Genomic DNA, 20,392 nt, shown 5'->3' with positions numbered 1-20,392 from the left:
CTAGATGGAAAGAGGACCAGAAAGTTGGTTTTTTGATGACTGATGGAAAATTTGGTAAAACAAATTAGAGATCAAGGTCAAGCACATATAAAAGGATATATAATGCATTGATAGAAATTGATTCAGAAACGGAACTTGTTAAAGACTGTATGATAAAGTGGGCTCAGAATTTTCAAGAAGTTATAACAAGGGACACTTGGGAAAAGATCTGGGTTAGAAATGTAAAATTTACACAGGCCCAAAATTTAAGAGAGAATTTTTATAAAATGTTTTATAGGTGGCACTTAGATCCTAAAAAATTAGCAAGTACTGTATGTATCCGAACTGCCAGCCCAAATGTTGGAGGTGTGGTTGTGAGGATGCAACGTATTTTCATATATGGTGGACTTGTAAAAAGGTTAAAGCTTTTTGGATTAAAATTTGGTGGAATATGCAAAAGATATTTAAGAAAAGGATAAAGTTTTCTCCGCAATTGTTTTTATTGGGTATTATTACAGATACTACTGTTATAGATACTAAGTTGATGTTGAATTTAATTATGGCAGCGAGACTTTTAGTAGCACAATATTGGAAGAAGGAAGAACTGTCGACTATAGAAGAGTGGACTTTAAAAGTTTCTAACTTGGCGGAAATGGCAAAGATCTCAGAGTATTTGAAAGACCAATCGCAACAGAGATACATTGTGGAATGGAGGAGATGGATTGAATATATTCAGAATAAATATGGGACTAAAAATCCTCCTAGATTCACGGCTCACCCTGGAAGACCACATAGGAGCTGTGACTAGGGGGGCTTTCGCCCAGGTTCGCCTGGTGCGCCAGTTGCGGCCCTATCTAAGCCGGCATGATCTATGCACGGTCACTCACGCGCTCGTGACCTCTCGACTAGACTACTGCAACGCTCTCTACATGGGGCTACCCTTGAGGACCACCCGGAAGCTCCAACTGGCACAGAATGCAGCCGTGAGAGTTGTGTTGGGAGTTTCCCGATACTCCCATGTCACACCTCTGCTCCGTGAGCTGCATTGGTTGCCAGTTGTCTTCCGGGTGAGATTCAAGGTAGTAGTAATGGTGTTTAAAGCCCTACATGGCAGGGGTCCGGAGTACCTTAGGGAACACCTGCTGCCGGCGTCAACTTCCCTTCGCCCTGTGCGTTCCCACAGAGAGGGACTCCTCAGGGTGCCACCGGTCAGAGAATGTAGATTGGTGGCCCCCAGGGGGAGATCTTTCTCTGTGGGCGCCCCGGAGCTATGGAACCAGTTACCGGTTGAGCTCCGGACGGCGCCCGATCTTCGCTCCTTTCGCCGCGATCTGAAAACATACCTGTTCGAACAAGCCGGCCTGGCCTGAGGGGGGATTGGTGGGTTTTTTTTACTATCATTTTATTGGGGTTTTTATTAATGTACCAACTGTTTTTATGGGCATGTATTTAATTACTTTTTTAATTTTTGTAACTCTGTGTTTTATTCTTGCCCTGTACACCGCCCTGAGTCCTTCGGGAGAAGGGCGGTATAGAAATATTAATAAATTAAATTAAATTAAATTAAATTAAAAAGTTTCATTTAGCATTTGAATAAGTAGTGGATCCATATGATGTATAACTAGTTAGTAGTTATTTTATTAATATTTTATTTATTTATTTTATTTATTTATTTTAATTCCATTTATATCCCGCCCTTCTCCGAAGACTCAGGGCGGCTTACAAGCTTAGCAGTAGCCTTCATTCTATGTATATGCCTGCTTATTAGGGCTTTCACACAAACCCCAAGCGGCATTATTACAAAGTCAGCTTAATTGCCCCCAACAATCTGGGTCCTCATTTTACCTACCTCGGAAGGATGGAAGGCTGAGTCAACCTTGAGTGGGGAGGGGGGAGGGGAGGGGAGGGAGGGGTTGGGGAGAGGGGAGGGGGAGGAGGGGGGCTTTTTGTATTCAAAAATGTATTGTAAAACTTTTCAATAAAAAAAAGTGAGAAAGAATCAAGTCATAGGAAAAGATTTTGCATAGAGGAGGTAAAGGCAGTTTAGAAATGAACTGAACAATAAATAGGTGAATGTAGCAGTCCTCAGAATATGGGAACAGATAGGTATTGAATAGGATAGAATCCATGGGCAGGATTTTAAAATGAGTGAAGACTATCCTTGAAAATCCTACAAAATTAATGTGGCAAACCACATGGAAATACCACAAGTCATAAATGGCTAGGGAGCTCTTAATGCTTTTAAAAGAAAAGGGTGTATTTATGTATGAAGACCTTCCTATTTAGTTATTATAATGAAAAGGCTGGAGAAGCATTTGAGAAATCACAGAAGCAGCTTCCTCTGTTGAGTGGTTCTGATGTACCATTCAAAGACTGGGAAAAATCCATTACTTGAACTGAGCTTGTAACAAAATTGCCTAAACATCTTAGCCTTTCTAATCAATAGGGGGGGGAAAATCAAGATCCAATATATGTTTTAGCCCAAGAACAGAGTACTTTGAAAATCCAAAAGCTTTATATCTTGATTGTTTGAGTCCAAGACATTTTATTTCCCTTATTAGTAGATTGAAAAGAGCTAATAGGGTATTTTCAGGCTCAAATCCTCCAGCTTTATAAAATATTATGAAATGAAATTATACCCAGTTGTTCCTTTAATAAAGGCACTGATGCAAGATACCACACATAATTATGATCTGCATTTACAAGATCACTTTTTTCTAAAAATAAGAACATATCCTCATGGAGGTTCACATAGATTTTCAGAAGGATGAACATAAACAAAGCCAATTTTCCATTAACCAAATAATCTAGAACCATTAAAAATATATTCCAATCGTTGAATTTTTTTAAACGAATTTAAATAGGTATTTGCCTTTTTCCTCTTTATCTTTTACTATATTTTCTCAGTTAATCAGTAACACATGTAGAAATGAGGAAATTTCATAAAACAAAATAATAGATTCACACAGAGAACTGATTTTAATAGTGTTACTGAGAGTAGCCCAATTCACAGGTTTCAATGAAATAACATTAACTCATCTGGAATATGTTTCTTCTCTGGTCTAGCTGAGGAGGCTGCCATCTCGATTTAGCTTTTTTCTCTTCCTTGCTGTAGAAGTAACCTGGCAGCTTCTCAAGATCTGGTGGCACCTCTGAATAACTTCACACATTTGTACTTTTCCCCACTGCGAGAACTGGACTGAGGCATAAGTTTAGCAAGTTAAACCTGGGGCCTCGGGGCCCAAAAAAGCTCTCCCAAAATGTCAGGATTTTCTTTTCATTTGTTAATGAAAATTACAACTCCATGTATGCTACTCTTCATAAGCTAAACCCTCTTGTATGCCTCAAATGAACCTCATTAATTAAGATGTGCTTTGGTTCTGCATGGACTCAGAACATGTTTCAAAGAGGAATCATTCCCCACCCTAGCAGGACCTTGTGGTGCATCCCAGCAATAGTCTAATTTCAGCTGTGTAAAGTGCACTGGCCAAATAGAGCCTCTGCAGCCTCCCATAGCCTAGGGCAGGGGTGTCAAACTCAATTTCATTGAGGGCCGCATCAGCATTGCAATTGCCTTCAGGGGGCCGGGTGGGTGTGGCCTGGGTGGGCGTAGCCTACTGGGTGGGCATGGCTAAAGTGTGTATGGCCTACTGAGTGGGCATGGCCAGCTCTACATCATTTGCATCGAGGGTGCCTATGGGGGCCTGGGCAGGAGTGGGACAGATCTGAGGGTCTCTGGCAAGAGGAGGGTCTCTGGGCCAGGGCCAAGGCAGTGGGGGCCGTTCCCTCACTGTTTCCAGGATGGCTTCACGGGCCGCATGAAACCACTTCGCGGGCCGGATCTGGCTCCCGGGCCTTGTGTTTGACATGTCTGGCTTAGGGCCTCACCACATCTAAATCTGGCCTCACTTACTATATTTAAGGAATGGCAAATTTATTTTTTTTATTTTATTTTAATTCCATTTATATCCCGCCCTTAGCAGTAGCCTTCATTCTATGTATATGCCTGCTTATTGGGGCTTTCAAACACACCCCAAGTGGCATTATTACAAAGTCAGCTTAATTGCCCCCAACAATCTGGGTCCTCATTTTACCTACCTCGGAAGGATGGAAGGCTGAGTCAACCTTGAGTCTGGTGGGATGCGAACCTGCACTAATTGCAGGCAGCTGGTGTTACTTAAGGAGGCATTAGCCCACTGCTCCACCAAGGAAAAAAAGGGGAAAAAATATTCTTATGCTTTTACCTTAACGGTAAAGGTGACATTTCCTTCAAATCAAGTTTGTCTCCTGGTGACTTCACGGACATTTCCATGCAGCAATATGGAAATGGTTTCCCTCTGTTTTTTTCAGCTACCCGGGTCTACCATATACATGCCTGGAGGTCTCTCTCTAACCAGCCTGACCCTGCTTAGCTTTTCAACTGGATTGGCTCAGGTAACAAGTTGAGTTTCTGTGATACACTGTGCTGAATGCATTTAAAAGACAAACTACATAATACTAGGGATATGTTGAGGGTCAACATATTCCCTATGTTACATATGCATTAGTTGCCTGAGATTGGTTGATAGTTAAGAAGGCAGGACTGGCTTACAGTGAGTCACAAATTTACTTGCCTGCCTGCCACTGATCAAGATGTGCTACAGCTATATCCGCAAATGCAGAGATAGGGGACTGTTTTCCTGTTTGCAAACTTTGGAGCTGCTCCAACTTCTTTAGAAGAATTATGTGATTGCCTGGATGAATTCTTGTTCCCTCCTTCCCAATTCCATGGCCTCGTCTGTGTCGTTCAGTGCTTTGGAGACACTGTGAGCCACTTAGAACAGAAATATAGCATGAAACAGATGAGTGCTAGTTCTCCTGAGGTTGGGGCTAGAATACTAGAAAGATTATAACGTACACACGCTAAGTACTTTTAGAATTCACTGGGGTACAATAAGCGACTACAACAATCTTGGCATTCAACAGTAATCAAAATATGAATAGGATAGCCTCGTATAGCATATGACTGGATAGCCTCATATAAGGTAAAAAGGTAAAGGTTCTCCCGCACATGCGTGCTAGTCATTTCCGACTCTAGGGGCCGGTGCTCATCTCTGTTTCAAAGCCGAAAAGCCAGTGATTGTCCGAGGACGTCTCCGTGGTCATGTGGCCGGCATGACTAGACGCCAAAGGTGCACAGAATGCTGTTACCTTCCCACCGTAGTGGTCCCTATTTTTCTACTTGCATTTTTACGTTCTTTCAAACTGCTAGGTTGGCAGAAGCTGGGACAAGTAACAGGCGCTCACTCTGCTACACGGCACTCGAGATTCGACCCGCCAAACCAGACATGTCAAACACAAGGCCCGGGGGCCAGATCTGGCCCGTGAAGTGGTTTCATGTGGCCCGCGAAGCCATCCTGGAAAAAGTGAGGGAATGCCCCCCACTGCCTTGGCCCTGGCCCAGAGACCTTCCTTCTGCCAGAGACCCTCAGATCTCTCCCACTCCTACCCAGGCCCCCATAGGCACCCTTGATGAGAACAATGTAGAGCTGGCCATGCCCACCCAGTAGGCCATATGCACTCTAGCCACACCCACCCAGTAGGCCATGCCCACCCTGGCCATACCCACCCAGCCACTTGAGGGCAACCTCAACGCTGATGCGGCCCTCAATGAAATTGAGTTTGACACCCCTGCGCCAAACTGCCGACCTTCTGATCAACAAGCTCAGCGTCCTAACCCACTGAACCACCGTGTCCCTCATATACAATTTCATATATGTTCATTAGGACTGGTCAGGAAAATCTGTATCTGACTCTAAGAGAAGTTTAGGTTGTGGATGAAGAGTGTTGATCTAAAATACATAGATGAACCTCAGTGGTGTGATTTGGAATTCCTCCCAGTTAAATGATGGAAGCCTCTTTCCCACAGCATTATTCTTCAATGGCTGAGAAAAATTGATTACTATGTCATGGCCAGATGGCATCTGCATCTGAATTTAAACAAAGAGTATTTGGTCTTTATTCTAATAAGGAGTGGCTGCTTGATCAAATGTGTCAAGATAAAGCAATTGTGCTATTAGTGGAAGATGGAAAGCATATAGTGTTTCATGATCATCCTTTACCCTGTTATCAGCAACAGCAGTAATAAAAACGTTCTTATTTTGATTAGCTAAGAAGGATTTGAAAATGTGAATCTACCTTTATGTATTTCTCTTACTTATCCAGTGTAAAAAGCAGTGAAAAGGAGTTGGCATTTTTTTTCCATAATGGCTGAGTCTTACAAAGTTAGCGATTCTCACACTCAACTGATTTGTTTCTAGAGGGAAAACTATAATGTTGCTGAACTGTAGATCATAACCCCATTTCATTTGCGAAGTAACAAGGAATGAGAGCAGAAAAACATTGGAAAATATCATAGAATCATAGTCGCATAGGACAGAAGGGACTTTGGAGGTCTTCTAGCCCAAACTCAATCTGAAGAAGCAAATGTGTCTATGGCACTATGGCCAAATTTAGCCACTATATCATACTATGAGAGCTATCAAAATACAGACATACTGTACATCCTTGAGTGAGACATGTAAACCGCTTAACATATCTGAAGAATACATAATTAGAATTCAAAGAAGAAAATCTGGAGAGGGAAAAAGTTTCATTTTTGTTTTTGGCTTCTATCTCTGTGTGCAATATAAATTTGCTTCTCTACCTTGTTTTAACAAGAAAAAAAGGCTTGAAAATGCAGAATCTGTATAATCTAGACATTTTTAATCTTAAATTGTGTATAAATTGTTTTTCAATGTGTCTATCTACCTTTCAGTAAATAGAATATTCAACAGGGCAAACAATGTCATCAAAAATTAAACTGAATAAATCAACATAATGAAATATGCCCACAAAAATAAGGCAACAAAAATAATCGAAGCTAGCATAAAAGTAGAAGCAATAGGAATACTATTTTGTAAAGTAAAACCAAGGCAGACCTCATTGCATTTTGGAGTTGCAAGGGATCTTGGAAATCAACTAGGACAATCCTGCAATGAATGCAAAGTCATCATAAATCATGCAGCTCCAACATCCCAGGTAGAAAAGATTTTTTTAAATCTTTTTTAATTTTTGTACTGTTGTTTTTTATTGTTGTTAGCCGCCCTGAGTCCTTCGGGAGATAGGGCGGCATATAAGTCCCAAAAATAAATAAATAAATAGAAGCCATTCAGCCTCTGTTTCATTACCTCCAATTAATGAGGTCTAGGGTCTCAGTTGTATATGGCCTCATTTAAATACTAGCACTTGTAGGGGGAAAAATGTGACAATAGCTGATATGTACAAGGTATGGTAAAAACAGTCAAGATGTTTTGAAGGTGCTCTGTCTATAAAAATAGGCATAACTTTGAGCATATTGTTATTTATTTTTTTATTTTATTTTAATTCCATTTATATCCCGCCCTTCTCCGAAGACTCAGGGCGGCTTACAAGCTTAGCAGTAGCCTTCATTCTATGTATATGCCTGCTTATTAGGGCTTTCACACAGACCCCCCAAGCGGCATTATTACAAAGTCAGCTTAATTGCCCCCAACAATCTGGGTGCCATCTTAACTTTTTTGACCATAACCTGGAGATAACTGTGGATAATATAAATTGAAAAGATGGGGCGGGGGTGGGGGAAGAGTCTGATTTGGGAAAAGTAATTTCTGAGGATCTCTCACAAATCTGACCTTGTTTCCAAATTCTAAAAGCAACACTTTTTTTTAGCCTCCATAGGTACTAACCTCACTTCCTGGACTCTTCTGAGTTTATTATTTCATGGCCTTTGAGAATAAATCATAACAGTTCATCTTCAATCACTACAAGGTTTGAATGGTAGAAATGAGCCTTGCCCCAATTGTAACTCATCAAACAGAACACAATCTACTATGAAACATATTTTCTGCACTTAACCAGTTTAATTAGATAAACAAAGATTTATTGGGTCCTCAGACAAGCGCTGGCTCTTCGGCTTTGAAACGGAGATGAGCACCGGCCCCTAGAGTTGGAAATGACTACCATGCATGTGCAGGGGAACCTTTACCTTTACCTTTAAGACATAAATGGCTGATCACATGTGCAGCCTCAAGATATAAACTTTCAAGATTTATGGAATACGCAGAAAATAAAATATCAATGTTGTGTTGACTGGAAGAAACTGCAGTGTAAATTTTATGGAAACAAATACAAGTTTAACCTGATAAGCAAGGAAGAATAAGACAGAATTCAGAGTTAGTTGCACTTAGATAACATGGAAGTCTGTGTACTACTCTTGGGCACCACTGCAGTTAGCAGAATACAAACATATCTAATGCAGCTTATATCCTATTGTCAAATTCTTATAATTAAAAATAGGTAAAAGGTAAAGGTAAAGGTTTCCCCGCACATGCGTGCTAGTCATTTCCAACTCTAGGGGCCGGTGCTCATCTCCATTTCAAAGCCGAAGAGCCAGTGCTTGTCCGAGGACGTCTCCGTTGTCATGACTAGACGCCAAAGGCGCACGGAACGCTGTTACCTTCCCACCGTAGTGGTCCCTATTTTTCTACTTGCATTTTTACGTGCTTTTGAACTGCTAGGTTGGCAGAAGCTGGGACAAGTAACAGGCACTCACTCTGTTACGCGGCACTCGGGATTCGACCCGCCAAACTGCCGACCTTCTGACTGACAAGCTCAGCATCCTAACCCACTGAGCCACCGCGTCCCTATAATTAAAAATAGAGGATCGCAAAACTAGCAAAGAAATATTTCTGTAGGATGGGTGTCCATGAATATACAGTATACAAAATAACAGACAGTTGGAAGGGACCTTGGAGATCTTCTAGTTCAACCCACTGCTCAAGCAGGAGACCGTATACCAGGGGTAGGCAACCTTGGCACTTTTATGACTTGTGGACTTCAACTCCCAGAATTCCTGAGCCAGCATGGCTCAGCTTGGAAACCTCTCTTTACCCTCAGCATGTCTGGTTCAGGAATACTGGGAGTTGAAGCCCATGAGTCATAAAAGAGCCAAGATTGCCTACCCCTGCCCTATACCATTCCAGATAAAAGGTTGTCCAATCTCTTTTTAAACTTTTAAAACTTCCTGACAATGAGGACAATCAACCAATGGAACAGCTTACCCCCAGAAATCATTGGTGCTCCATCACTGGAAATTTTCAGGAAGAGACTGGACAATCACCTGTCTCAGATGGGTATAGGTTCTCTTGCTTGAGCAGGGGGCTGGACTAGAAGACCTACAAGGTCCCTTCCAGCTCTATTCTATTCTATTCTATTCTATTCTATTCTATTCTATTCTATTCTATTCTATTCTACAGTATTCTATTCTATTCTATTCTATTCTATTCTATTCTATTCTATTCTATTCTATTCTACAGTATTCTATTCTATTCTATTCTATTCTATTCTATTCTATTCTATTCTATTCTATTCTATTCTATTCTATTCTATTCTATTCTATTCTATTCTATTCTATTCTATTCTATAAACTTCCAGTGATGGAGCACCCACAACGTCTGGAGGCCAGCTGTTCCACTGATTAATTGTTCTCACTGAAAGGAAATTTCTCCTTAATTCTAGGCTGGATCTCTCTTTCTGAAGCTTGCATGTAAAAAGTAAAAACATCATAAAACTTGTGTTACTTATTCCATTTAGATATACCCATGTTTTGCTCTTGTGCCAAGCACAACTGAGTAAATACCATGCCTCTTGGGACAACACATCTAATTGTACACAAACACACACACCCATAGACATACACAAACTGCTGACTTTGCAACTATGATGTCTCTCACATTTACTAGTCTAATGTCCTGAGCTTCCTGAAAGAAAGGGGCCATAAAAAAATATTAGACCAAGTTCAACTTCACCAAGAATATGTGAGACACAACACAGTCTGAATCTGTACTTCAGATTACAACCCTTCCAGATATTATATATTTTTACAATCATAACTGCTCCTAAAACAGCTGCCTGGGAAAAATGAAGACAAGTACAAAATATGTAACATAAATACACATCACGTTTGAAAGCATAGAAAACTTTCCTCATTCTTACAATTTGTCTGAAGGCGCACAGAGTTTTACGATAACAAACTATGCTGTATAGATAGCACGAACTAGTTCTCTTCTCTCTCCGATCTAAGATTTATTTGCTCTGATTCAATTTTTTCACTGTAGCTGTATTAGTGTTATGGTCACAAAACAAATCTTCTCTTTTCACTTGCTGCAACTGCACCCAACAGCAGATATCTGTCCTTACTTACCACGGGTAGTCCTTGACTTATGACTGTAATGGAGCCTCCCCATCACGGTTGTAAGTAGTGACAGTTGTAAATGACTGACCTGGTTTTATAACCTTTTTTTGCAGTGGTCATTAAATGAACGCCACAGTTGTTAGGCAAACCGACGATTTGCTATGGGTTGGGTTTGGCAAAAAATGGCATTTACTTTCAGTTTTTTGGCAAAAAGTCAGTAAAATGTGGTCACACGACTACGAGAGGCTGCAAACAGCCATCAGTGGGGGCTGGTTGTTGAGTGTCTGAGATATTGCCAGGTGATCATTAGGGGAAGTGTTTGTTGGAACTTCAGAACCAGATTGTAAGTATCCTCAAAGAGGACTGTCATAACGCTGAACAATTGCTAAGGGGCTGGTCATTAGTAGAGAACTACTTGTACATGCAAACACACACTTGAAAAGGAATCCCTGTTACAGAAGAAGCAAACCTATTGTTGTCCTTCAGGCTATGAATGCAATAGCAGACTAATCTATTATTTCTGATGCTGTAGCAAAGTGGTCAAATCACAAAGCAGAGTGCTCTTTGAGTTAATCAAGCTGTCAGGATAATTATGGTGCAGTTTTAATGATTTGTGACCATTTCATGGTAGGCTGCCTTTGACTGTTTAATTCTGAATGCTACTACAATACCACAAAATCTAGATTCAATTGCCCCTCTCAGGAAATGCTGAAAACACCGCAATGTACAACAAAATAGAACAGAAATTGCTCTTTTGTTAATTCTTTTATACCTGTGCAAGCTCCAAGTAATTGCCAGTTAGAATTCAGAGGAAAACTTTCATGTCTGTCTGTTTGTAGTCTTTAATCGGGCAAAGTGGTGTATCATAGGGCAACAATTTCTGAACCAAGGTATCTCAAATGGGCTAACTTATAGAATGCATCAAAATGGAGGATCCATTATTCCCATGGGATAGAAATTTGCAAAGCTGTGGTGGCCTCAGTGCCATGTTACTTTTCTTAGAAATCCACAGTTTGCATGGTGCAAGGGAAGATGGGAAGAGTGTATACCTGATCTGATTTTTCCCTCCCTCTTCACCTTGTATCCAATCATCTGGCAGCAAGGCCTGATGGGCAAGTGGAGTTTGGTTGCTTTGGAAGTAAAGCCAAAATCTGAAATGTTTTAATGGCAGTGGATGGCGAGGGAACTTAGATTCCTGCTGGGTAGGGCTGGCTGGAGGGCACCTTGGATAGAAGGGAAATATATCAGGAGAGGAAGCAGGTGTGGAGGTTTTTTTTGTGGCCTGCAGTTCCCTTTGTTCCTCCCATACTGAGCAAAGTGGTAGGCAGTTCCATGGGTCAACTGAGCAGGTGGAGGAAAAGGAAACTTCACAGGGACTCTGCTGAGGGTCATAGTGGGAGGGGAAACAGTACCAGCCTATGTGATATGCTGGAAAAAAGATGACCCAATGGATCATGGGTTGTCTATTGATCTCTATGGGGAAGGAGGGGACACCTCTGTTAATAAGTGGCACCACTACCCTTCTCATCTGAAACCCAAGAGGTCTCTAACCTTTCTGCTGGGCTGTCTGGCTCAATGAAACGGATGAGAGGCGGCGAAGAGAGGGTTTCGGTAGCAAAGATCCCACCCTGGAGCTGCAGTCCAAAGCCGTTCAAGGGGTCTCCTCTTAAAATCACCTCTGTTGTTTCTGTATGAACAATCTGCCCACCAGGACCCACAGTGCTGGAAGCTAATGATACTGAAACAAGAGAGGGACACAACCAAGTTAGCACTTTAAGGAAACACTGGACACTTCATTTTCCAAAGAGAAACTTAGAAACCATTTTTTTTATGAGGGAGACAGCTCAAGCAAACTGCCATCAATCTTAACAAGCTTTTGGGAGAGATAAGAAGATATGCCTCCACCTGCACCCTCATCTCTCTACCTCTCTTCATAGGCAGCTAGGAGAAAGTGTGACAAAATGTCTAGATGAGAAGGAAGAGTTTCTGAGTTTAGAGGAAAATTTAAAAGGAGCCAATAAGAACATATCACCATAATGATGATAGAATAGATATAGTGCCCATCCCCTTTAATTCCTCAAAAAAGGGGAAGGAATTGTGAAGATGAGCCTGAATAATCCTGCAAGAGCCTGTGATACTTACATGAACTTTTGTGCTCCTTCTTCCTCTGTCTTCTCCTCATCATTGTGGCCCGTGGGCTCATGGGATGATTGCTTCGAGGCAGAGTATTGGAATTCTGGTAGGCCAACCCTGATGTATTCATGGTGGGAGATCCGAAGTTGGAAGCTACAAGAGCTAGATAAAAGGCAAAAGAAGCCATATGAGTAATCGATGTGAACCCCTACTTGTTCATATCAATTCAATCCCACGCTTAATTATTAATCATCAAATAAAATATGTCATTTTGTGTCCCAGTTTTACCAACACATTAATCAAAATGAGATACCGCTGACAATTCTTTTCCCATTCCCAAAGTATCTTGCTAAATATTACTAAATCAACAGTCTTCCAGCCTTGATGCTAGCATCTTTGCTGATGCTAAATATGAAAATATTTAAATTTGCCAAATTGGAAAGGGCTTTCTCAAAGCCTGTGCAGAGTATAGAGATTCCCTCTTCATTCTCATTCTTTTAGAAATAATTGGGAAAAACTGAACTCCTATACCACATACTATGTCTCAAGGACAGGACAAGGAAGGCATTTGCAAAGAGTACTGAGAATGGGGTAGATGGTCCCTGGAGGAGCAGGTAAAGAAAAACCATACACACTTTTTCCAGAAGACCTTGAAGAGGGTCTTCAGAAGAAAAAGGGAGAGAAGGCTTGGCAATAGGAAAGGGCAAACCTGGTCCAGAAGAAACAGCTCATGGAACAGATTTTGAGTAAATCTCAGGCAGCAGACTTTCACACTGTTTGCTGTGAATTCAGACTGTGACTCCACAGATCAAGAAAATAGAAATATAGGCTACATTACATTTACAATAGTCCTGGCTGGATGTCTGATTCCAGGTAGGTGTCTTGCAATGTCCTGGATGGTGGGTGTGGCAGTAGCTGACACAAGGATCCCAGCAATGGTGATGTTCACTCTTCTGCACTTTGACTTTTGCCAACAATAGATAGATAATGTAACAAAAAGAGAATGTCAAAAATCACAGGCAACTAAAACCTATTAGTTGGCTCACTACTAAAAAAAAATTAAAAACCCACTTGCACACATAAAAACAATAATCACCTGTCATGGCTGCCATTCTGCTAGCTTTGCATTGTAACCTGCCAGCCAGGCATTAGCAACATGGGGAAGGAGAAGATCGGAATGTGGGAAGACAAGGGAAGGGTTTGGGAATCAAGCCGTGCGGGCCTGAAAAGTGAAATGCACCAATGCAGTCCAAGGTCAACCAAAAGAATGTGGAGATGGAGAAGGTGTGAAACTGGACATGGACCGATAACAGGGAGATGGCTAAGGTGAAAGGGAAAGTTAATTGTAACTTTTGCGTGCCAGACAGGGAGATTCTGCTTTGCTACTTCTGTAACCACTTTAGCTTTCAGTAAAATATACTCTTGGTAAACAATGGGCCAAGAGTCTTTATTTGCTAACTAAACTAAGTGGGATGGATGATATCAACCCCCCCCCCCCGGACAATGAACACAAATTGGAAAGAAAGTCCTTAAAATATCTGAGTAATTTTTTTGCTTGGCTTGATGTGCTTTGGATAAAAATCCTTCATCAATTACACTGAGATATTTGCACACTGGCTCATATAGCTTAAATACTAGTAGTATTAGTAGTAGAAAAAGTTGGAAGGAACCTTGGAGGTCATCTAGTCTAACCCCCTGCTTAGGCAGGAAACCCTATACCATTTCAGACAAATGGCTGTCCAGTCTCTTCTTAAAAACTTCCAGTGTTGGAGACTTCATAGCTTCTGGAGGCAGGTTGTTCTACTGGTTAATTGTTCTAACTGTCAGAAAATTTCTCCTTAGTTTTAGGTTGCTTCTCTCTTAGGTTAGTTTCCATCAGTTGCTTCTTGTCCTGTCTTCGGGCGCTTTGGAGAATAGCTTGACTCCCTCTTCTTTGTGGCAGCTCCTGAGATATTGGAACACTGCTATCATGTCCCCCCTCGTCCTTCTCTTCATTAAATTAGACATACCCAATTCCAGCAACCGTTCCTCATATGTTTTAGCCTCCAGGCCCCTGATCATCTTTGTTGCTCTTCTCTGTACTCTTTCTAGAGTCTCAACTTGTCTTCTACTTTCAATCTGATAGGACTCATTTTTCCTGCACTTTCAAAACCACAGGATCAGGGAATAATGAGGGTGAAATATCAAGTTTAACAGCACCTTTGAGGAAATATATTTCTTTTTGTGAACTTGCAATAAACTTTCCTCTTGATAGTTTAAGGCAGATTGCTCTTCTGTTGTTTACATAAAGTCACTTTCTGTTTCTTATTATGTATTAAGACAGTGAACATAGGTTGTAATATTTCATGATAAACCTAGAAATTGGACAGTAGGCAATCCACTTGCAAAGAGCTTACTCACATTGCCAAAAGAGGCTTACTAAATACAATAGATAGTCTCTGAAAATGGGAACAGAAGCTCCTGATATTATCCATGGAAATTACTTTAGGTTAAAGAATGTAGTATAGCTACTTGTCATTGCAGCGTCCTTTATCAGAGAGCTAGTCCTTCACAATACTGGTACTCCATAAACTGTAGCTGAACATTCAATTTATAGAGAGTATCTCATCCATGAAGGATGGTTATTAGAGTGTGCAAAATTAAAAGAGTTGGAATTAAACTCATGACTAGAAGAGACAGCCTTCACAAGTTCCAGTTGTAAAACAAGACTGTAAAATACAACCCAGGCTGAAATATCTGCCAGAGAATTTAGTCACATTTCCTGGTTGTATTCAGAACAACTTTCATAAACTTGCCTTCCAAAAATCTGAAAAACATTCTCTCTCAACAACATCAGGCTAATCCTCATGAAGTGTTTTACTACTCCAGAAAGAAGGTGTAGTGTTAAAAAAACAAACAGAATGAGAAAGTGAGTTTTTAAAAAAAATCTGTGATCTTTCACTTAAACATTTCCCTCTAAATTTGCTTTGGAAAAAGTTCTTTTCATGAAGAGTTATGGATTCTTGCAATACAAGCATCTAGAAAACCACTCTATCCTCTATACATTTGAAGGTTAGAATGTGAAAAATGCTGAGAAGCCAGGCTTACCAGCTCATTTCAAAAATGTTGTTATTTAGGAGGTACTTGAGATGAAGACATTCTGATGATTTACTACAGAACGTAAATCTGTGTTTAATTATGTTTAGAGGATTATGAATTGTTATAGTCATAGTTTTATGCATTGACGCTGAATGATTGCTTTTATGACTAGTGTGTTGACACTATTTATATATAGCCATAGGCTATTTAGAGTCTTAATGGCTGAAGTGGCATGGAAACTAAACAAGCAAAAACAACAGAGAAGTTTGCCCCTCGATCCCAAGACGTTTTCAAATACTGCCAGATGGTGATTAAGAATAGCGACACAATTAAGAAAATCACAAGTCTAGATATATTAATCATACTAGTGTTCATCAATTAATTACATTCACATAAATGTGCATGTGAATAAGCATACAGCTATGAAACCAACAGCATGCTTTGTTTTTAGAACATATACCTTGTATGTGGGCATCTACAAGGTAACAAGCTGGAAATATACCTTGTAACACATACATGAAAAGGGCCATCATCACCTCAGTGTTTAATTATTTGAGGTACCTTTTACCTAAACTATTTTGTTTTTACAAAAAAGTAATCTAAACAACCAAACAATTAAAATGGCAACTAGAATTTGATCTATTCATTAGCTTGGCCCATGACAGGACTGGCATCAGCAATTCCTTCACTAGTGATTTACAGTGATTTCAGAACATCACTCAGCCATCACTGAAGTATTATAAATCCTCTATTAATCACTGTTATTTTGGCATAGTGATGGTTGCTTGATTCTAGAAGACACTAATTTCCCAAAGTAGAAACTTAATCACACCAATCCACAAGTATCAATAAAAGGCGAGGTTCTCAGAAGATCTTAATTTTGTTTGGTTTTTTTTCCAAAACTGTACCTAATGTTACATTTCTGTGTCATTAGGATGGTGATGGATATTTCCCACCCAGAAATACACATGCACCAAAAAAACAGATGTATTTCATATGTTATGCTCATCCATGGCACATACCTGTATCCAGAGACTTGAGGGGAAGTCTACTGTGGTGAGCAGGGAGAATCTCTAACTTGACATTTTCTGATGTGGCTGCTAACAGCTGGGTGGCCTCCAGCAAGGAGCAATGCTCTGTGCTAGTCCCGTCAATGGAAAGGATATGATCACCTACATGCAGAGCCCCACATCTGCCAGAGAAACACACAACCACAGGCATATATTGCAGTCACCTGTGGTTAAAAGTAGAGCAATTCAAAATGCATCAAAGTCACACAAAAGTTGATGACTTTGCATCATACATATTCTTTGCCATGTTCTTTGCCCAGATTTAGCTGAAACCTCATTTTTTAAAAAGCCAGAAATCCAGCTTTGAAGTTTCCTGGTTGAAAAAAGCCATGAAAGAACAGAGGTTTTATCATGAAAGAAAGTCAGGGTAACTGAACTACAGGTAACCCTTCCCTAAAAATTAAAGGAATATTTTCATATGGTCAAACAGAATCTGAAATGTATCTTTATCGCAAGAAATTAAGGGGACTTTTCAAATGAAAAAAAAATTACCCTGGGCTTGTCCAGATTTTGTTTTGTTCTTTGCCGTTTACCATTGCTTTTAATAAAAGAGTTTAACTTGTTTGTGAACACTATATTTGTGCATGACATTTGGAAGAATGTGGTATATGCTCTCCTATACAAAGGGGAAAGTAGCAACAGCCAATATAAAATTACAGGAAAATCAGCTTATTTAGTGTGCCTGTTAAGGTGTTTGGCTAAACTCTAGTTGAAAGATGACAGCGAATACAATTTCAGAAAAGTAGTGCAGCATTCAGCATTGTCAAACAGGTGCTGTGCAGATCACAGTTTGGTCTTCAACAAGTCACTGTGGGATGTTACGAATGCAAAAAAAGACATTTATTTGTTGATGATAAAAATATGGAATATGACATAAATTATTATGGAATATTTGGCTGAATGAAATAACCTGTATTGAATGTTACTTGACTGCTGAATGCAATAAGAGATGTGCATGATGTAAATTGTGCTAAAGGACTTAATAAAACAAGGATGTCAATACACAGAAATACACTAAGCAGTAAATTCCCTTTAGTGTATTTCTCATAGTATAAGGAATGCTCATAGAGGCATTTCAGCTATTAGTTAATTACTATATGTGCATGTAAATTTGTATACAGATAATGACATATGGTTAGCTGAGAACATGGGAACTCTTACACTGAATGTCAGAGAATGTATAATACAATAAGGAATATGGATCTGAACATTTCAAATATAAAAGTAGTTGCCTGAAAGGGAAAACTGAATGAATGACTTGCAAATTGCATACAAATAACAAAAAAAGCAAAGTGCTGGATCTGATACTTTAGGAGGAAGTTGAAGCTGAAGGGAAAATGGATAGAGAAAGACAGAAAATGTTGGTAGAAAAGCAATGAATAGCAGGCTTGTTACACAGAGAGAATCTTTGTTGAAAGATGAAAAAAAATGGCTTTAAATATAGGAGTATGCCTCTACCCATTAAAAGCGGACAGAAAGATTCATTTAAGATGCATGTTTAACAAAAGATAAGGTCAAAAATTGAAGGTTGAGAAATGAACCTGAATTGAATACAAAAGGAGTGGTAAATACAAAATAAGTATATCATGATGGTTTAATTACGGTATATAGACAGAATGAATGACAATTGAATTGTGAAATACATTTATGAAATAATGAATAGGTCAAAAGGAAGTGAAAGACAGAGGAAGCCTGTGGTTGAATGAAGTAGATGACATCCTGAGAAAAATAAAAACAATAGTTTAAAGAACAAATAGCAATATATAAAGCCCTGTATAACAGATTGAAAACAAGAATGATTTGCAAGGCTCGAAAGGGAGGAACAGGAACAGTGAAATGTAAAACTAGATTTAGCAAAAATTTTATTGACTTATATAATTCCTTCAGTTTAATTGGTTTTCTATTTCTTTTTTTTTTTGCAGTTACATGTCTTGCCATAAAAGGGAATAATGTGCAGTTACCTTTTGATGCAATAGATAAGATTTTGGAGAACTAATTGATCTTTAACTAATTGATCTTTCATATTAAAAGGTCAACATCATATTGCAAGTTTAACAGGGTTAATTTATTTCTGATAAACCAACTTTAGTTAATATCGAACAACAGATATATTCTGTTCCCAATAATATTAGGGCTTTTCTTTTTTTAGATGTTTCACAATACTTATAAAGATGGTTTCCACTCTTGAAATAGTCTAAAATATATACCAGAGGTTGGTTTTGAGTGCTGCCATTTTTCTGGATGAACTGAAAAGGGAAGTATTTGGCATGGAAGGGATAACCTTCCCTCAGATGTGCCCAAGATAAACTCAGTTCCTTAAAGCCCTGCATTATAATTCTGAGGTTTTCACCAATATAGGCATGAAAGCCAACGGGGAGGCTTTGGGCCAGCCCAACCCACTTCACAGGTTGTTGTCGTGGGGAAAATAGGATGCAGGAGCATTAGCTATGCACATCACCTTGAGCTGACCAAAAATAAAGATAGGGTAGAAATCAAATACACAAATAAAGTTTTTCCCTTATGTAAGAAATGTAGTTTGTGAGGAGTAGCACTTATACAGTGCTGCTTTTTTCAAGCTTCCCCAGATCTCACCAGAGGGAAAAAAAATTCAAACAGAAATAAATATTAAACCAAACATATCCGGGAGAAACACAATCACAGTTCAGCCTCCTACCTGTCTCCCACACTAGCTGGCTTGATCTTCTCAATGACTATGACTTGCTTATTCCGATGGGTATTCATTGATAATGTGATTCCCAGGGCAGAGCCGGGTGCCTTTGCAATTTCCACTAGCAAAGGGCCGGACGCATTGGCTACCATATCTAAAAATAAAAAAAGACATTTGGAATTAATTCTGCTTAGCTTTTCCCAACGGGGTCATCAAATGGGTTAGGTGGGAATACCAGAAGTTTTTATAATATGCTGGACATATATGGTCACACAGGAGTCTGGATGTTATGTAGAATATAATACTGTACAATCTTTAACATATATTGAAATTCAGAAATTCAGGAAAAGTGTAAAGCAAGCATGCTTGTAAAGTCAACCTCTAAAATCTCTGTGTTTGCAAATGTCCCTTCTCAGTTACTGCTTAAAGATCTCAATGATCAATCAAATGAGAGATAGGCAGCCCAACCCAGCAACTGGAATATTTTTTTAAAAAAATAACTATAATTAATAACTATAACTAACAGTACACATTATACAGGACCAAGTATAGCTCCAGGGCCAAAACCAGAACTTTATTTCATTGTAAACCTGATGTCTGAAGGATTACAGCCCCATCTTGGTGAGGAACCATTTTCAAATAGGGAGTGCCTATGGGGGTACTTTGTGACATTTTTGCAGGCATTCTGGCATCTCAGGAGAAAGAACAGGTGTATCCTACCTAATATCCATGCAAAGTATTCAAAGTTGTTTATGTCTACTCGAAGGCTAAAATAGAACATACAAACAAAAGGCAAAGTCCAGACAGTGTGTGAAGGTTTGTTGTTCAGTCACTAAGTCTTGCCCAACTGTTTGCAACCCCATGGAACACAACACGCCAGCCCCCGCCATCCTCCACTGTCTCCCTGAGTCTGCCCAAACTCATACTCACTGTGTCTTATGACATTATCTAACCCTCTCATTCTCTGCTGCCCCCTTCTCCTTTTGCCCTCAATCTTTCTCAACATTATCAGGGTCTTTTCCAATGAGTCCTCTCTACTCGTTTGTTGGCCAAAGTATTTGAGCTTCAGCTTCAGTATCTGTCCTTCCAAAGGACAGTCAGGGTTGATTTCCCTCTAGGATGCGTGAACAAGATTTGGGTGATTTCATTTCAGTATATAATTATCACATGTCCTATTTGGAATCTTTCTTGACATGATCTGTTATTTTGCTT

General features: G+C 39.7%; 1 protein-coding gene across 1 annotated transcript in view; it reads right to left on the bottom strand.

Moving 5' to 3' along the window:
• The window catches only part of GRIP2 (glutamate receptor interacting protein 2), a gene marked incomplete at its 5' end in the record, with an annotated part of 556,895 nt that overhangs the window by 59,284 nt on the left and 477,219 nt on the right, over positions 1-20,392 (bottom strand). The window contains 5 exons of the mRNA XM_083353822.1: positions 11,783-11,969; positions 12,374-12,526; positions 13,203-13,328; positions 16,465-16,634; positions 19,187-19,334. Coding sequence (XP_083209948.1) covers positions 11,783-11,969; positions 12,374-12,526; positions 13,203-13,328; positions 16,465-16,634; positions 19,187-19,334 — 784 coding nt within the window. The remainder of the gene's footprint in view (positions 1-11,782; positions 11,970-12,373; positions 12,527-13,202; positions 13,329-16,464; positions 16,635-19,186; positions 19,335-20,392) is intronic.

Source organism: Vipera ursinii (genome assembly GCF_947247035.1).
Source record: "Vipera ursinii genome assembly, chromosome: 2".
Classification (NCBI taxonomy): Eukaryota; Metazoa; Chordata; class Lepidosauria; order Squamata; family Viperidae; genus Vipera; species Vipera ursinii.
This window is presented reverse-complemented; position numbering and strand designations above follow the sequence as displayed.